This window comes from Capricornis sumatraensis, chromosome 16, assembly GCF_032405125.1.
Source record: "Capricornis sumatraensis isolate serow.1 chromosome 16, serow.2, whole genome shotgun sequence".
Lineage (NCBI taxonomy): Eukaryota > Metazoa > Chordata > Mammalia > Artiodactyla > Bovidae > Capricornis > Capricornis sumatraensis.
This window is the reverse complement of record NC_091084.1, coordinates 67,341,958-67,356,663: the sequence shown is the minus strand read 5'-3', so window position 1 is coordinate 67,356,663 and position 14,706 is coordinate 67,341,958. Positions and strand designations below refer to the sequence as shown.

The 14,706-nt window shown below is 45.5% G+C and overlaps 1 protein-coding gene across 3 annotated transcripts; it reads left to right on the top strand.

Annotated features, from left to right (window-relative positions):
- Nucleotides 1–495: 495 nt before the first annotated feature.
- Nucleotides 496–14,188, top strand: COMMD9 (COMM domain containing 9). Of its 3 annotated transcripts, XM_068988921.1 has the most exons (6): nucleotides 496–546; nucleotides 7,720–7,845; nucleotides 9,311–9,450; nucleotides 11,029–11,063; nucleotides 12,164–12,267; nucleotides 13,409–14,188. In XM_068988921.1, the coding sequence occupies exons 1-6, from the start codon at nucleotides 496–498 to the stop codon at nucleotides 13,547–13,549; spliced, it is 597 nt and encodes a 198-aa protein (XP_068845022.1). In that variant the 3' UTR covers nucleotides 13,550–14,188. The 3 variants fall into 3 exon arrangements, with proteins under 3 accessions (XP_068845022.1, XP_068845024.1, XP_068845023.1); XM_068988923.1 differs by lacking the exon at nucleotides 7,720–7,845; XM_068988922.1 differs by lacking the exon at nucleotides 11,029–11,063.
- The last annotated feature ends 518 nt before the right edge of the window (nucleotides 14,189–14,706 follow it).

Genomic DNA, 14,706 nt, shown 5'->3' with positions numbered 1-14,706 from the left:
ATCAGCCAGCCCATCCACACAAGCCGAGAAAATCAGTTTTCCCGGGACCTGGCGAGTAGACAAAGTTTTAAGTGGCTCACTAGTGTCCGACTCTTTGCGCCCCATGGACTGTAGCCTATCAGGCTCCTCTGTCCATGGGATTTTCCAGGCAAGAGTACCGGAGTGGGTTGTCATTTCCTGCTCCAGGGATCTTCCCGACCCAGGGATCGAACCCGGGTCTCCCGCATTGTAGGCAGACGCTTTTAGCGCCTGAGCCACCAGGGAAGCCATTTTTTTCCCCCTGAAAACTATCCAGCGCCTGCGTCCTGCAAATCCCACGGTCCTCGAGTCTCCGGGCTTGAGCAGTCCCGCCTTCGCGCCTCCCCACTCCCTACCTCCGCGACTCAGGCCGCTCCTGCCACCCTGAAGGACTACAGCCCCCGGGACGCCCCGCGCGGCTATCGGAGCCACGTGACCGCGTTTCTACGCCTATCTCGGTCACATGACTCGGGGAAGATGGCCGCGCTGACGGCGGAGAACTTCGCAGCTCTGCAGAGCCTACTGAAGGTAAATGGGAGGGGAGAGCTGGGGGCAGCGCAAGACGGGCCTTTGTCTCCGAGACTTTGGACAGAGGAGGAGTTGAGAATAAACCAACCCTGATTTGGAGCCACAACTCTGCCACTGCCTCTCACTGTGACCCCTGGCAGGTGGTTGCGCCTTTCCGAGCTTTTTGATAGTAGGAACAAAGTTAGTATCGCTTTGACAGGATAGTGGGGAAAACAGACAAGACAATGTACTTGGAGGTGCTGTACGAAGGTGCCTTACTAAAAGTCTCTGGGGCTGGCTTTTGGGATTGGTGCATTGGGGTAGTAATCGCTAGATCCGCCTTACCAGTTCCCTATGCACTTTAATTTTGAGATCTTGACTTACAGGCAGTTGCGAGAAAAAAAAAAACAAAAACAAAACACCCTATACAGAGAGATCCTATTTGCCATTACCCAGTTTCCCCCAGTGGTAGCATTTTGCAAAGCCATGGTGTGATACCACAACGAGGATATTGACATTGATAGTGAAGATGCAGAACATTTTCCATCACCACGGGGTTTTTCATGTTCCCCTTATCTACACCCACTTGCCCTCAGGCTTCACTCGCTCTCTGAACTCTGGCATTCACTAATTTGTTCTTCATTTCTATAATTTTCTCAGTTCAACAATGTTCTATAAATGAAGTAATACAATACACAACCTTTGGGGACTGGCTTTTTTCTCTGAGCCCAGTTTTCTGGCGATTGATCCATGCCGTATGTATCAATCAGTTCAGTTCAGTTCAGTCGCTCAGTCGTGTCTGACTCTTAGCGACCCCATGAATCGCAGCACGCCAGGCCTCCCTGTCCATCACCATCTCCCGGAGTTCACTCAGACTCACACCCATCGAGTCAGTGATGTCATCCAGCCATCTCATCCTCGGTCGTCCCCTTCTCCTCCTGCCCCCAATCCCTCCCAGCATCAGAGTCTTTTCCAATGAGTCAGCTCTTCACATGAGGTGGCCAAAGTACTGGAGTTTCAGCTTTAGCATCAGTCCTTCCAATGAAATCCCAGGGTTGATCTCCTTTAGAATGGACTGGTTGGATCTCCTTGCAGTCCAAGGGACTCTCAAGAGTCTTATCCAACACCACAGTTCAAAAGCATCGATTCTTCGGTGCTCTGCCTTCCTCACAGTCCATCTCTCACATCCATACATGACCACTGGAAAAACCATAGCCTTGACTAGCCAGACCTTAGTCAGCGAAGTGATGTCTCTGTATCAATAGTTTTTTCTTTTTTATTGCTTAGTAGTATTCCATGGTATGACATCGGCGGGGTTTTTTTTGCTATTACAAATAAAGCTGCTGTAAACACTTGTATACAGTTTTTTTGTATTGAGCCTAAGTCTTTAGTTCTCTGAAATGAATGCCTAGGAGCACAATTCTGGATCTTTTAGTAGTTGCATGTTTTGGGGTTTTTTGTTTTGTTTTTATGAAACTGCCAAAATTTCCAGAATGGCTGTACCACTTTACATTTGCAACAGCAGTGCATGAAGGATCCAGTTTCTCCCCATCCTCACTAGCATTTATTGGCATCGCTATGTTTTATTTGAGCTATTCTGATAGGCATGTATTTCTATCTCATTGTGGTTTGAATTTGAATTTCTCTAATGGTTAATGACTTTGGACTTCTTTTCATGTGCTTACCATCTGTATCTCTTCAGAGAAATATCTGTTTATGTCTTTTGTTCATACTCTTAATTGCATTGTTTGCTTTTTACTTTTGAGTTTCTTTATATATTTGAGACTGTAGTCCTTTGTTATATATGTGGTTTGCACATATTCTTTCCTAGTGTATAGCTGCAGAGAATTGGTGGCTCACCGAGCAGAAATGTATTGTCTTCCAGTTCTGGAGGCCAGAAGTATGAGATCAAGGTGTCGGTCAAATTGGTTCCCTCTAAGGGCTTTGAGGGATGGTTTGTTTCATGCTTCCCTCCTACCGTCTGTTGGTTTCTGGTAATATTTGATGTTTGTAGTCTCTGCTTTCACCTTCACATGGAGTTCTCCCTGTTGGCATCTCTGTTTCTAAATTTCCCTTTTAATTACGGCATCAGTCATACTGGATTAGAGTTCACCCTGTTCCTTGGGGCTTGCCTAGTGGCTCAGATGGTAAAGAATCTGCCTGGAAAATGGGAGACCTGGGTTCGATCCCTGGGTTGGGAAGATCCCCTGGAGGAGGACATGGACCCACTCCAGTATTCTTGCCGGGAGAATCCCCACGGACAGAAGAGCCTAGCAGCCTACTGTCCATAGGATTGCACAGAGTAGGACATGACTGAAGCAACTTAGCAACTCAGCACATATGTATGACCTTATCTTCACTAGTTATATTTTCAGTGTGCATGCATGCATGCAATCCTATTTCTAAATGAGATTGCATTTTGAGATCCTGGGAGTTATGACTTCAATAAGTAAATTTTAGGGGGACACAGTTCAGCTTGTAACAGAAGCTTTTGCAGAGCAAAGGTTTTAATTTTGATGAAATACAGTTTTTTTAAAAAAATTTCCTTATATGAACTGTGGGTTTTTTTTTTAAAGAATTGTATTCTTGATATACATTCTCACAACTCTTTGTGAAGCCATAGCTCTCAAAAATTTCACCTATTTTTTGCTTATAGTTTTGTACATTCCATTTATATATCTTTTAACATTTAATCTGTGACCAGTTTTGCCTTAATTTTGTATAAGATGTGTGAGACACTTTGAGGTTCCCCCCGACTCCCTGCTTTGGCCTATGAATATCCAGTCATTCAAGTACCATTCGTTGAAAAGTCGATTTCGTCTGTTGAATTGCTTTTGCAATTTTGTCAAGAATCAGTCAGGCATATTTGTATAGGTCTACTTCAGAGGTCTTTGGTTTGTTCCATTGATCTATTTGTTTATCCCTCTGAAAATACCATATATTCTTGATTACCATAACTATATAATAAGTCTTAAAATCGGGCAGGTGGATTCCTCCTATTTCATTCTTTATCAAAATTACTTTAGCTGTTCTAATTCTTTTGCCTTTCTATATAAATTTTAGAATGATCTTGGATATATCTTTAAAAAAAAGAAAATTTGCTGAGATTTTCATAGGAATTGGGTTAAATCTGTTTATCATGTAAGAGCAAATTGACATCATTTTAATGTGTTGGATTTTCCAATCCATGATCATGATGTGTCTGCCCATTGATTGAGATCTTTGATTTTTTTATCTGTGCTGTGTAATTTTCAGCATACAAGTCCTGTACATGCCTTGTTAGATTGATTCCTAAGTATTTCTTCTTTTTTTTTTTTGAGCAGTTGCAAATGATATTGTACTTTTAATTCCAGTGTCTGCATGTTCATTGCTAGTGTGTAGAAATACACCTGATTTTTGTATATGTCTCTTGAATTTGCAAACTGCTGACCTCATTTATTCTAATAATTTTTTGTACATTTCTTCGGGCTTTCTCATAGACTGTCATGCTGTCTGCAATAGGGACAATTTTATTTCTTCCATTCTGATCTGCAAACCTTTTCTTTCTTCCCCTTGCCTTGTTTTAGTGGCTAGAATTTTCAGCACTGTGTGGAGTAACTGTAGTGAGAGCAGACAGCTTTGTCTTGTTCCCAACTTTAGTCTTTCATTGTTAAGTATGCTGTCTCTAGGTTTTTTGGTAGATGCTCTAAAGCAAGTTATGGAAGTGCCCCTTTATTCCTAGTTTTATGAGAGTTTCCATCAAGAATGGTTGTTGAATTTTATCTACTGCTCTTTCTGCATTGATTCATATCCTGTGATTTTCTTCTTGAGCCTGTTAATATGATGGACTACATAGATTTTCAAATACTGAACTGACCTAGCTAGCATCCCTGGAGTAAATTCAACCTGGTTATAGTGAATAATGCTTTTTATATATTGCTAAATTCTGTTTGCTAGTATTTTGTTAAGGATCTTCGCATCTCTTTTTATGAGGGATATTGGTCTATTGTTTGGTTGGTTTTACATATATCCTTTGTCTGATTTTGATATCAGAGTATTGCTGCTTTTGTCAAATGAACTGGGAAATGTTTCCTCTTCTGTTTTCTAGAAAAAGATTGTGTAGAATTAGTTAATTCTTTCTTCGAATGTTTGTTAGAATTCTCCAGTGAAACCATCTGAGTCTGGCGATTTCTTTTCCAGGGGTTTTAAAATTACAAATACAGTTGCCTTAATAGTTACAGGACTGTTCAAGTTTTCAGTTTTATATTGGGAGAGTAGTGGTAGTTTGAACCAGTGTTTTGTTCCATCGATTCCTCTTTTTTCCTGTTTTCATTTTTTTGGATGTCTGCTCTGTTGTTTCCTTCCTTCTTCCTTTAGGTTTATTGTGCTCATGTTTTTCTAGGTCCTTGAGATGAGAACTTGGGTTATTTTTTTTGAGAGTTTTCCTCTTTCCTAATGTATGGATTCAGTGCTGTAAATTTCTCTCTCGGCACCATCTTGGCTGTATCCCCAAAATTGGGGTGTTGTATTTCATTTTCATCTATTCACTTGAATAAATGAAATAAGTTATTTCATATATTTTTAAGCTTTCCCTTGAGACTGTCCCTTTAGTCTGTGGATTATTGTTTCCAAATGTTTGGACACATTTCTTTGATCTTTCTTATCGATTGCTAGTTTGATTCTATTGTGTTCATTGACAGCACTCTCTGTATGATTTCAGTTCTTTTAAATTCATTAGGGTTTGTTTTTTGGCTCAGAATACCATCTCTCTTGGTATATGTTCAGTGAGCTTTTGAAAAGAGTGTGTGTTCTGTTGTTACTGGGTGGTGTTCCACAAATGTCAATTAGGTTGATTGATGGTGTTGCAGAGTTCTCCTGTATCCTTGTTGAATCTGGTCTAGTTGTTGTATCAGTTGTTGAAAGAGGGGTGTTAAGGAGTCCAGCTGTATTTATGGATTAGTCGATTCCTCCTTTCACTTCTGTTTTTGCTTCCCATGTTTAGCAGCTCTCTTGCCGAGTGCTTACATTCAGGACGTCTTCTTGGTGAACAGAACTTTTTATCTTATTTAATGTCCCTCTCTGTCCTGGTAGTTTTCTCTGCTGTGAAGTCTACTTTATCTGATGGTCATGTCACCACTCTTGCTTTCCTGATTGCTTGCATGATCTCCTTTTTCATTCTTTTACTTTTAATCTGTTTCTGCCATTATATTTAAGGGAGTTTCTTGTAGACAGCGTTTAACTGATCATATTTCTTAATCTAGCAGTCCCCAACCTTTTTGGGACCAGGGACCATTATTTTTGTGGAAGACAATTTTTCCACAGACTGGTTTGGGGCCTGTGATTTTGATATGATTCAAGAACATTACATTTATTGTGCACTTTATTTCTGTTATTATTATATCACCTCCACCTCAGATCATCAGGTATTAGATCTTGGAGGTTGGGGACCCTGGTTTTAATCCACTTAGTCTTTATTTTTTGTTTCTTTAATTTTGCTGTGGGTTATTTGACCAGTTGACCATTTGGGGGAATTCCATTTTGATTTATCTATAGTGCTTTAACATGTAATTCTCTTTATAACTCTTAGAGTGCTTGTTCAACTTATTACATTTATTTACATAACATCACAATCTCAGTGGCAATATCTATCATCATTTTACCAGGTAGAGTGAAGTGGTCCCTTATTTATGATGTAGTTATCTTAAATACTTCTTCTACATACAGTTAGAGCCACATCGGACAGTGGCTTTTCTTTTTTGCTCATATGTCCCAGACTTTGAACTGAAGAAGAGGGTCACCCAGGAGCCCAATGGGTGAAGACAAAGAAACTCCAGCAAATACTTGCTTTCTCTTACCGAAGACCAAGAAAGGGATAGCTTAAGAAGAGAAAAAACTGTTAAGACAGTAACTGTTCTGCTCCACCAAAGCACCACAGAAAAAACTGTGGCCCCGCAAAAGGAAACTGTGTCAGCAAAGGCTGGAGGGGCACAGACTCCGCCTTGTGAGGCTGTGACAAGGTGTTTCAGCGGCCCCATCAGTTGGCGTCAGAGAAAGCCAAGTAGGCAGCTGGACTTCCCTCCCCACTAGCAGGTTCCACCACCCCGGGCATGAGTGGAGACTACACGGAGCCAGAACTTCCGCCTCTACACTGTGGCAGCAAGGAGCCCCCACGTTAGAGTGTCAGCAAGGAGCCCCGCGTTAGAGTGTCAGCAAGGAGCCCCATGTTAGAGTGTCAGCAAGGAGCCCCGCGTTAGAGTGTCAGCAAGGAGCCCCCGCGTTAGAGTGTCATCAGGAACCAATAGGGGAGCTGGGCTGTCATCTCCTTTGGTAGTCATGAAGCCGCATCCTCCCTACACACACACACACGCTCCCCTTGCTACTTGAGCCGTGAAAGAGAAAGCCAGCTAAAACAGAAGATTTAAACAAGGTCTGCAGTCTCAGGACATAGTATGACTGTGTCATTCCTTGGTCATGAGGGCCCTAGGTCTGCCTTCGCTCCCTTTTCAGTGTTGTCTTACATTTCTGTAAAGTGCCTGGGGAGTTTAGCTGTGTTTAGCAGGAAAAATAAGAAAAAGTACATCCGCATCATCTTCCCAGAAATGGAAGTGTCCTATGCCCCTCTTAGGTGTTACGTCTTGACCGAGACTGTATTATGTTCTTCAGTTCAATTCAGTTCAGTCGCTCAGTTGTGTCTGACTCTTTGCAACCCCATGAATCACAGCACACCAGGCCTCCCTGTCCATCACCAACTCCCGGAGTTCACTCAGACTCGTGTCCATCGAGTCCGTGATGCCATCCAGCCATCTCATCCTGGGTTGTCCCCTTCTCCTCCTGTCCCCAATCCCTCCCAACATGAGAGTCTTTTCCAATGAGTCAGCTCTTCACATGAGGTGGCCAAAGTACTGGAGTTTCAGCTTTAGCATCATTCCTTCCAAAGAAATCCCTGGGCTGATCTTCAGAATGGACTGGTTGGATCTCCTTGCAGTCCAAGGGACTCTCAAGAGTCTTCTCCAGCACCACAATTCAAAAGCATCAATTCTTTGGTGCTCAGCCTTCTTCACAGACCAACTCTCACATCCACACATGACCACTGGAAAAACTATAGCCTTGACTAGACGGACCTTAGTCGGCAAAGTAATGTTCTTAAGAAATGTATTTTCAGAGTCTGAGTTTGTTTCTTCTTTTGTCTTTTTCCATCTGTGAATTAATTTATAGGCCTCCTCGAAAGATGTTGTCAGACAGCTGTGCCAAGAGAGCTTTTCCAGCTCAGCCCTTGGCTCCAAGAACCTCTTGGATGTTATGTGTTCCAGCTTGTCCGTGACCCAGGAGGAGGCAGAACAAGTAAGTGTGGTCAGAAACGACCTCTGGCCACTGGCTTCTCAGCTCATCAGTCTCTTCGTTGACGTCCCAGCCACTGCCACGTCCAAGGGAAGTTTTTCCCTGAATTGTCTGTTGACATTATAGCAAACTTAAAATAGATGATTTTTTTTTTAATGTTAGGGAACTTAGTGAGAACCTGCTGTGTATCACAGGGAGCTCAGCTCTGTGCTCTGTGGTGGCCTAGAGGCACCCCTGTAGGATGAGGGGGTGAGAGGAAGACCCAAGAGGGAGGGGATATATGTATACTTATAGCTGATACACTTTGGTGTGGTTTAGTTGCTAAGTCGTGTCTGTCTCCTATGACCGCATGGACTGTAGCCTGCCAGGCTCCTCTGTCCTTGAGGATTCTCTAGGCAAGAATACTGGAGTGGGTTGCCATTTCCTTCTCCTGATACCGTTTGTTGTGCAACAGAATCTAACACAGTATTGTAAAGCAACTATGCCCTCCGCCCTCCCAAAAAGCTATTGTCATTGAACCTTCACATTGTTATGATAAATGAGGCATGGATGGGAAGACTATACCCAGAATAAGAGCTCTTGACCATTTCCTTTTCAGATTTGTTACCTAGACAGTGTGCACAAAAGCCACACTTGTGCTTTTCTGAGCTGAGCAACCTCCCATGGCATCTGAGAAAGCCCTAAGGCAGAGAAAATTACCTCCGGAGCATCTTGTTAGGTTCAGCTAAGCAGTGTGATACTCACAAGACGAGGACAGGCCACACTTGCTACACATGCGCTTGGAACGACATGGGTGGAACCTGGACCATGTCCTAGCAGGGCAGCGCCAGGCACTCCTTCCACAGGGGCCTCTGCACAGCCAGCCTGGAGCTCTTTGCTCTCCTCGCCCTCCCTGGTGACAGCTAGGGGTAAGGAGGTGATATTCCAGCCACTCTGGATGAAAAGCCCAAACTCCCCCGGAGCCAGTACCAGTGCAGTAAGCACAGCTTTGGGCGCTGGCAGGGACCATGTGACCACACTCAGGGAAGCCCAAACCGTGGGCTCTGGTGTCTCCACAGGCCTCCCGGTCCAGCGGCAGGGACCAGTGCAACGTTGCCTAGTAACACAGCTGACTTGCCGCTTCTCTGACATTACCAGGGGAACAGGCTAGAAAGTTAGCTTAAGGTCAGAGTCCGTGCACCAGGAAAAAAACGGGCTTTATTAGCCCTTTGCCCACCAGCAGAGAGACTTTCTGGCAGGTTGATAGCATCCTTGGTCGGCAGCTGCATGTCCTCTAAGCAACAAGTGAACTTGGAGGCGGGCTGAGGCACGTGGGCATCAGCGGCTGGGCCCCCAGGGCCTCTGCACTTCTGAGACCCAGCGTGAGTGACAGTGGCAGCATGCAGCAGGCCCTCTTCCCATCAGGGGATGGCGCCCTGTCCCCTGTCCCAGTGCCCCTCACCGCCCAGGCTCCCCGTCTGCCCCGCAGCTGCTCCAAGCCCTGCACCGCCTCACCAGGCTGGCCGTGTTCCGTGACCTCTCCTCCGCCGAGGCAATTCTGGCACTCTTTCCTGAAAATTTCCACCAAAACCTCAAAAACCTGCTGACAAAAATCATCCTGGAACACGTGTAAGTGCTCATTTCTTGAGAGTTTCTTATAATGCTGGTATGTTTTAATTTCTCTTCTAGAGAAAATATGCTCATTCTTGAAAGGCAGGCACAGGTAAGCAAAAAAGAAGAAAACCATTAAATCCACCACCCAGAGGGTTAGCAGTGTTCATTCCTTAACAGCAGACCTTTTTCGAGGGGTGTGCTTTTTCCATTTACACAGAGAGGGAGGGATTTTTGTTTTGCTTTTGTGTTTAACACAGTAGTGTCGTGCCGTTTTATAACTTGCTTGTTTTCAGTTCACAGTATTAATGTGAATGATATTCCAGGGTGATAAATATTTACCTTCAGTATTATTTTTAATGGCTAACTGTATTTCATTATATGAAGAAATTATGTACAGTTTAGTTAATAGATACCTTAGTGTTAGGCATTTAGGCTGTTGGCAGTTTTCACTTCAGTGAACACTTTATTGGGGAACCTTTGCCCACATTGTGCTTAACTATTTCCTTGCTGGTAAATGGTGATACTGACGTTTGGCTTTTTCTTATCAAGTCAGCCATTGGAAAGATTGCACCAACTACTTCTCCATCAGTAGGATGTGGGTGTGCCACTCTCCCACACCATCACCTGCACTGGGGGAGTTTTTTTTTTTTTGCTTCCGAGTTTTACAAATGATAAACGGTACCTCATTTCAATTTACGTATCTTTGGTACTGGGTTTCCCAGGTGGTGCTGGTGGTAAAGAACACACCTGCCAGTTCAGGAAACACAAGAGACCCGAGTTCGATCCCGGAGTCAGGAAGATCCCCTGGAGGAGGGCGTGGCAGCCCACTCCAGCATTCTCTCCTGGAGAATCCAGTGGACAGAGGAGCCTGGAGAGTTACAGTCCAAAGGGTTGCAAAGAGTTGGGCATGACTGAAGTGCCTTAGCATGCTCGCATGAATCTTTGGTACTAGTGATGTTAAATATCTTTTTCATGTTATTGATCATTTTTATTTCTTTTGTGAATTATCTGTACATTTTCTAGCTGGGAAAATCCTTTTCAGTACACACAATTTAAGCAGAACTGATTAACTACTGGCTAGCAACAGGCTTGAACAGACCTCTGAGATAATCACAACGGATAACACTTACTTACCAAGGGTTTTGTTGCTTATTTAGAAACCTTCTCACGGGTAACCACACTTTACTCTGACTCTGCCCCTCACTGCGGCGTGATTTGCTGTAACGTTAGTTCTGTCTGGGTGTGTTTTATGTAAGGTGCCAACATGGTGTAGCTGCCTAGTAACAAAGGATGAGTTGACCTTTTCTGTTTTGTCTCTGAGAACAGTAGTACAGTGTGACTACAGGGCGTTTAGCCTTCTCTTGTTTCTCCTAAGCCGTGAAAACTGATCACCTGTGGCCTGTGCATCACTCGAGTCTGTAAAACAAATAGCTGCTCCTTGGAGGGGGGCATTTCTGTGGTCCTCTCCTGTCAGGAGGGGATTGTAGGTTTGAAGGTCACTAGAAGCGGAGGCCCAGGCCCACGGGCCTCATTATCGGAAGACTCAGTTGGCATCCCTTTTCCATTCTGTTTTTCTCATCTTTCCCTAAACAGATCTGCTTGGAGAGCTGAAGCCCAAGCGAGTCAGAGTGAGTACCAAGGAGCCTGCCTCTTCGCCCACCCCCCTTCCTCGCCAGCCCTAACCCTAAATCTGCTGGAGTTTTTAACTAAAACCAAAGTGAATTAACCCAATCCCAAACCCAACAGTGGTGGTTCTGCATTTCTTTTTTTTTTTTCTTTTTTTTAATATATATTTTTTTTAATTTTTATTTTTACTTTATTTTACTTTACAATACTGTATTGGTTTTGCCATACATTGACATGAATCCACCACGGGTGTACATGCAATCCCAAACATGAATCCCCCTCCCACCTCCCTCCCCACAACATCCCTCTGGGTCATCCCCGTGCACCAGCCCCAAGCATGCTGTATCCTGCATTGGACATAGACTGGTGATTCAATTCTTACATGATAGTATACTTGTTTCAATGCCTACTTTTTAATATTGTTTCTGATTATAAGGCATGTTGTTAAAAAAAAAAAAAAACCCAGTGTCCAAAGCAGAAAGTATTTACAATGACTGTGTTTCCATTAGAAAACAAATTAACCGTAATTGAAATTATTGTGAAAGAGTGAATAAAACTGGGTGCTTGATAAATGGTCACTAAACTTGGTCACAGTGCTGCAGAACTCGGCCTGCATTAGCTCATTTAGTCCTCCCAGCAACCTTGTAAACAGGGTGGGGATCATCCCCATTATACAGATGAGCAAACAGAGGCTTAGAGGATAAACAGGAATACTGAAGCCAAGCCTGTGTGTCTCTCAAACAAAAGCTCTTTCTGCTGTTGGCACAGCTACACATTTCCTAAGACTGAGGCCATGGCCTCACCTTCTCTACCTGTGTCATTCATTCCTCATTCTCCCTTGATGTCTGGAGGGCTAGGTGTTCAGGCAGAAGCCTGGAGGTGCTGTGCACCAGGAGTCCACACTATAACAAGTGCGGGGCCATGAGCAGTGGTCAGGAAGGCCCAGGGCTTGCTGTGGGGTCTTGGGCCCCATCTCTCTGTCTCCCTCAGAGCCTTGCTGTGTGGACTAAGGGCCTTACACGTGTGCAGCCCTTAGAGCTGCCCGTTGTAAAGGCTTGGTTGCTCGGTGGTGCGAGGACTGAGCTCAGCTGTATCCCTGCAGTCTCTCTGCCGCGCCTGGTGGACCTGGACTGGAGGGTGGACATCAAAACCTCCTCAGACAGCATCAGCCGCATGGCCGTCCCCACCTGTTTGCTCCAGATGAAGGTATGTCCACCATCATGCCACTAGAAGGCAGGGGGGGCGGGCATGCAGGGTCTGTGGGACACAGCGGAAATGCCAGTCTCCAAAATCATGGGATCTCTGTGTGTGTGTTTAGTCGCTCAGTCGTGTCTGACTCTTTGCACCCCTTTGGACAGTAGCCCGCAAGGCTCATTTGTCATGGAATTTTACCAGGCAATAATACTGAAGTGGGTAGCCATTCCCTTCTCCAGGGGATCTTCCTGACCCAAGGATCAAACCTGCACCTCCTGTGTCTCCTGCATTGCAGGCAGATTCTTTACCTGCTGAGCCATCAGGGAAGCCCCTAACCCCATAAATTAAGAAATTGTAGCACCCCTAAAGTGCAGAGTGTTTATTTAGAAAGTATACTTGAATTAGCATAGTACAGTCATAAAAAAACCTATACCAAAAGTAGAGATATTTTTTAAAAAATAAGACAGACATGAGATACAAATTTTAAAAATAATTTGCTGAACCTAAAGGTTACCTTTGACACTTAAACAGGAAGGTTTGGCTTTAACAATAGGAGCACCCACTCAAATGTCAAGTTGTCTTCTTGATAAGTGTGGTATACTTGACTGAATTCTTGTCCAAACTAAGGGGGCTGTTGCTGTTTGTACCATGCTGAACAGGGGCTCCTATTAGCAGTTGGAGAAATGTCAGTTCTTCATTTTATTGTTCACATGCAGTTGCCTCATTGGTGGTATCTTCACAGTTATTTTCAGGAGTCTTTTTAAGTCACATACTGTTAGTGTAAGACTTAAAAAAGATACAACTTTAAAAAAAAGATGCAAACACATATACTAGAGGTTGTAATATTTTTCCTGCATCCTGGTGGATTCTTACATACCCGTGGAGCCCTGGCCTAAAGTGCCAGCATGCACCCAGGCAGTGTTTTTCACTCGCGCTGAGTTGGGGGTGGGAGGGTGGGGGAGCCTGGGCTTCTCCGATTCCTGTTCGGAGCCCCCTAGACAGCTCCCGCCCTGCCCCCATTTGCTGGGTAACTCCAGGACTAGCGCTCATGACTTTGAGCAAAGAGCCTCTCCTCAGAGCTTCACCAGAACCAGGTAAGGCCTGCGGGTTGAGGAGAGGCGGCCTTGACTCTGGGGAAACGTTCTCTTCTCAGATCCAGGAAGATCCCAGTCTGTGTGGGGACAGGCCCTCCGTGTCGGCCGTCACCGTGGAGCTGAGTAAGGAGACACTGGACACGATGTTAGACGGGCTGGGCCGCATTCGGGACCAGCTGTCCGCCGTGGCCAGCAAGTGAGGAGGCCTGCGGGCCCCGACGCCCTACCCAGTGCCCCCCAGCACATGGCAGCCCCCGCAGCGCCCGCCGCAGGGGTGGGGGGCCGGCAGGAAAGGGGCTGGCATCCAGAAGGCGCAGCAGCTGGGTCAGGAGGAAGCAGCCGGGCCCCCACGCATTTCTCCTCACTTGTCTTCCTTTTCCTCTTTCTGAAGCGGGTGGGCAGAAGCCGCTGTCCCCACAAGGCTCCTGGGGGGGGACTTCAGGACCGCTGTGGCAGGAGAGGAAGGGAGCGTTGGCTGGGTCAGCCGCCTCTGCCTGCCTGAGTGGGCGATTCAGGCCCAGGTGGTGGTGCTTGTCTTAGTAAGTCCCTGTCCAGTGTTCACTCTGCTGGCGGAGCTTGCTTCTGCTCTGGAACACGTGCAGGGAGTCAGGCAGGCGATGTCCACAGGCCTGCTGCTCTGTCAGAGGAGCCAGACCGACCCCACAGGGCAGGGCCCCCGCAGTGTGCCCGTCTCCCTGAGCCCAGAGCCTCCCCGAGCCCTTCATCCCTGCTGGACCGCCTTTGAGCGTAGAAAGTGGGAATTCATTCCCTTCTTCATGGATCCGGTGCCCCTTCCTTGATATAATGGGACCACTCAGGGTGAAGAAGTGGGAGTGATTGGAAATAAATACCAGCTGTAAAAACTTTGTGAATCCAGTCGCTTCTGTAGCTTGTCCTTGGCTTGAGTCGTCACCTTGGACCAGTGCTGCCTCTCATTCGTAAAGATGATCTGTCTGCACGTCATCCTTCCCGGCTCATCTCATGACCATACTGTGACCTGAAACTGGTCCTGTGCACTGGCCCACCTTCCACATCATCTGTCGCATAGAGCAAAAGCAGAGTTGACATCAGCAAGTGCTTCTCACGAGAGCTGTGATGAACGCACTCCCCAGGACTTTCTTGGTGGTCCTGTAGCTAAGACTCCGTGCTTCCGATGCAGGGGGCCTGAGTTCCATCCCTGGTCAGGGAACTAGATCCCACATGCTGCAACTGGTACCCATTTCAGCCAAATAAATAATAATAATAATAAAAAGAACTCCTTAAGGAGTTTAACTGGATGCAATTGTTACTGTCACATGCCTGACACGTCCCAGGGGCTCAGTGTAAGAGGTGCCCCTTATCCATATCACTCAGTAGC

Excerpts from the sequence above, each read along its gene's own strand:
- COMMD9 (XM_068988921.1), top strand. The coding sequence starts at position 496 with ATGGCCGCGCTGACGGCGGAGAACTTCGCAGCTCTGCAGAGCCTACTG. Across the intron at positions 7,846-9,310 it reads CCCAGGAGGAGGCAGAACAA|CTGCTCCAAGCCCTGCACCG; the intron begins GTAAGTGTGGTC and ends TCTGCCCCGCAG. Across the intron at positions 12,268-13,408 it reads CCTGTTTGCTCCAGATGAAG|ATCCAGGAAGATCCCAGTCT; the intron begins GTATGTCCACCA and ends TTCTCTTCTCAG.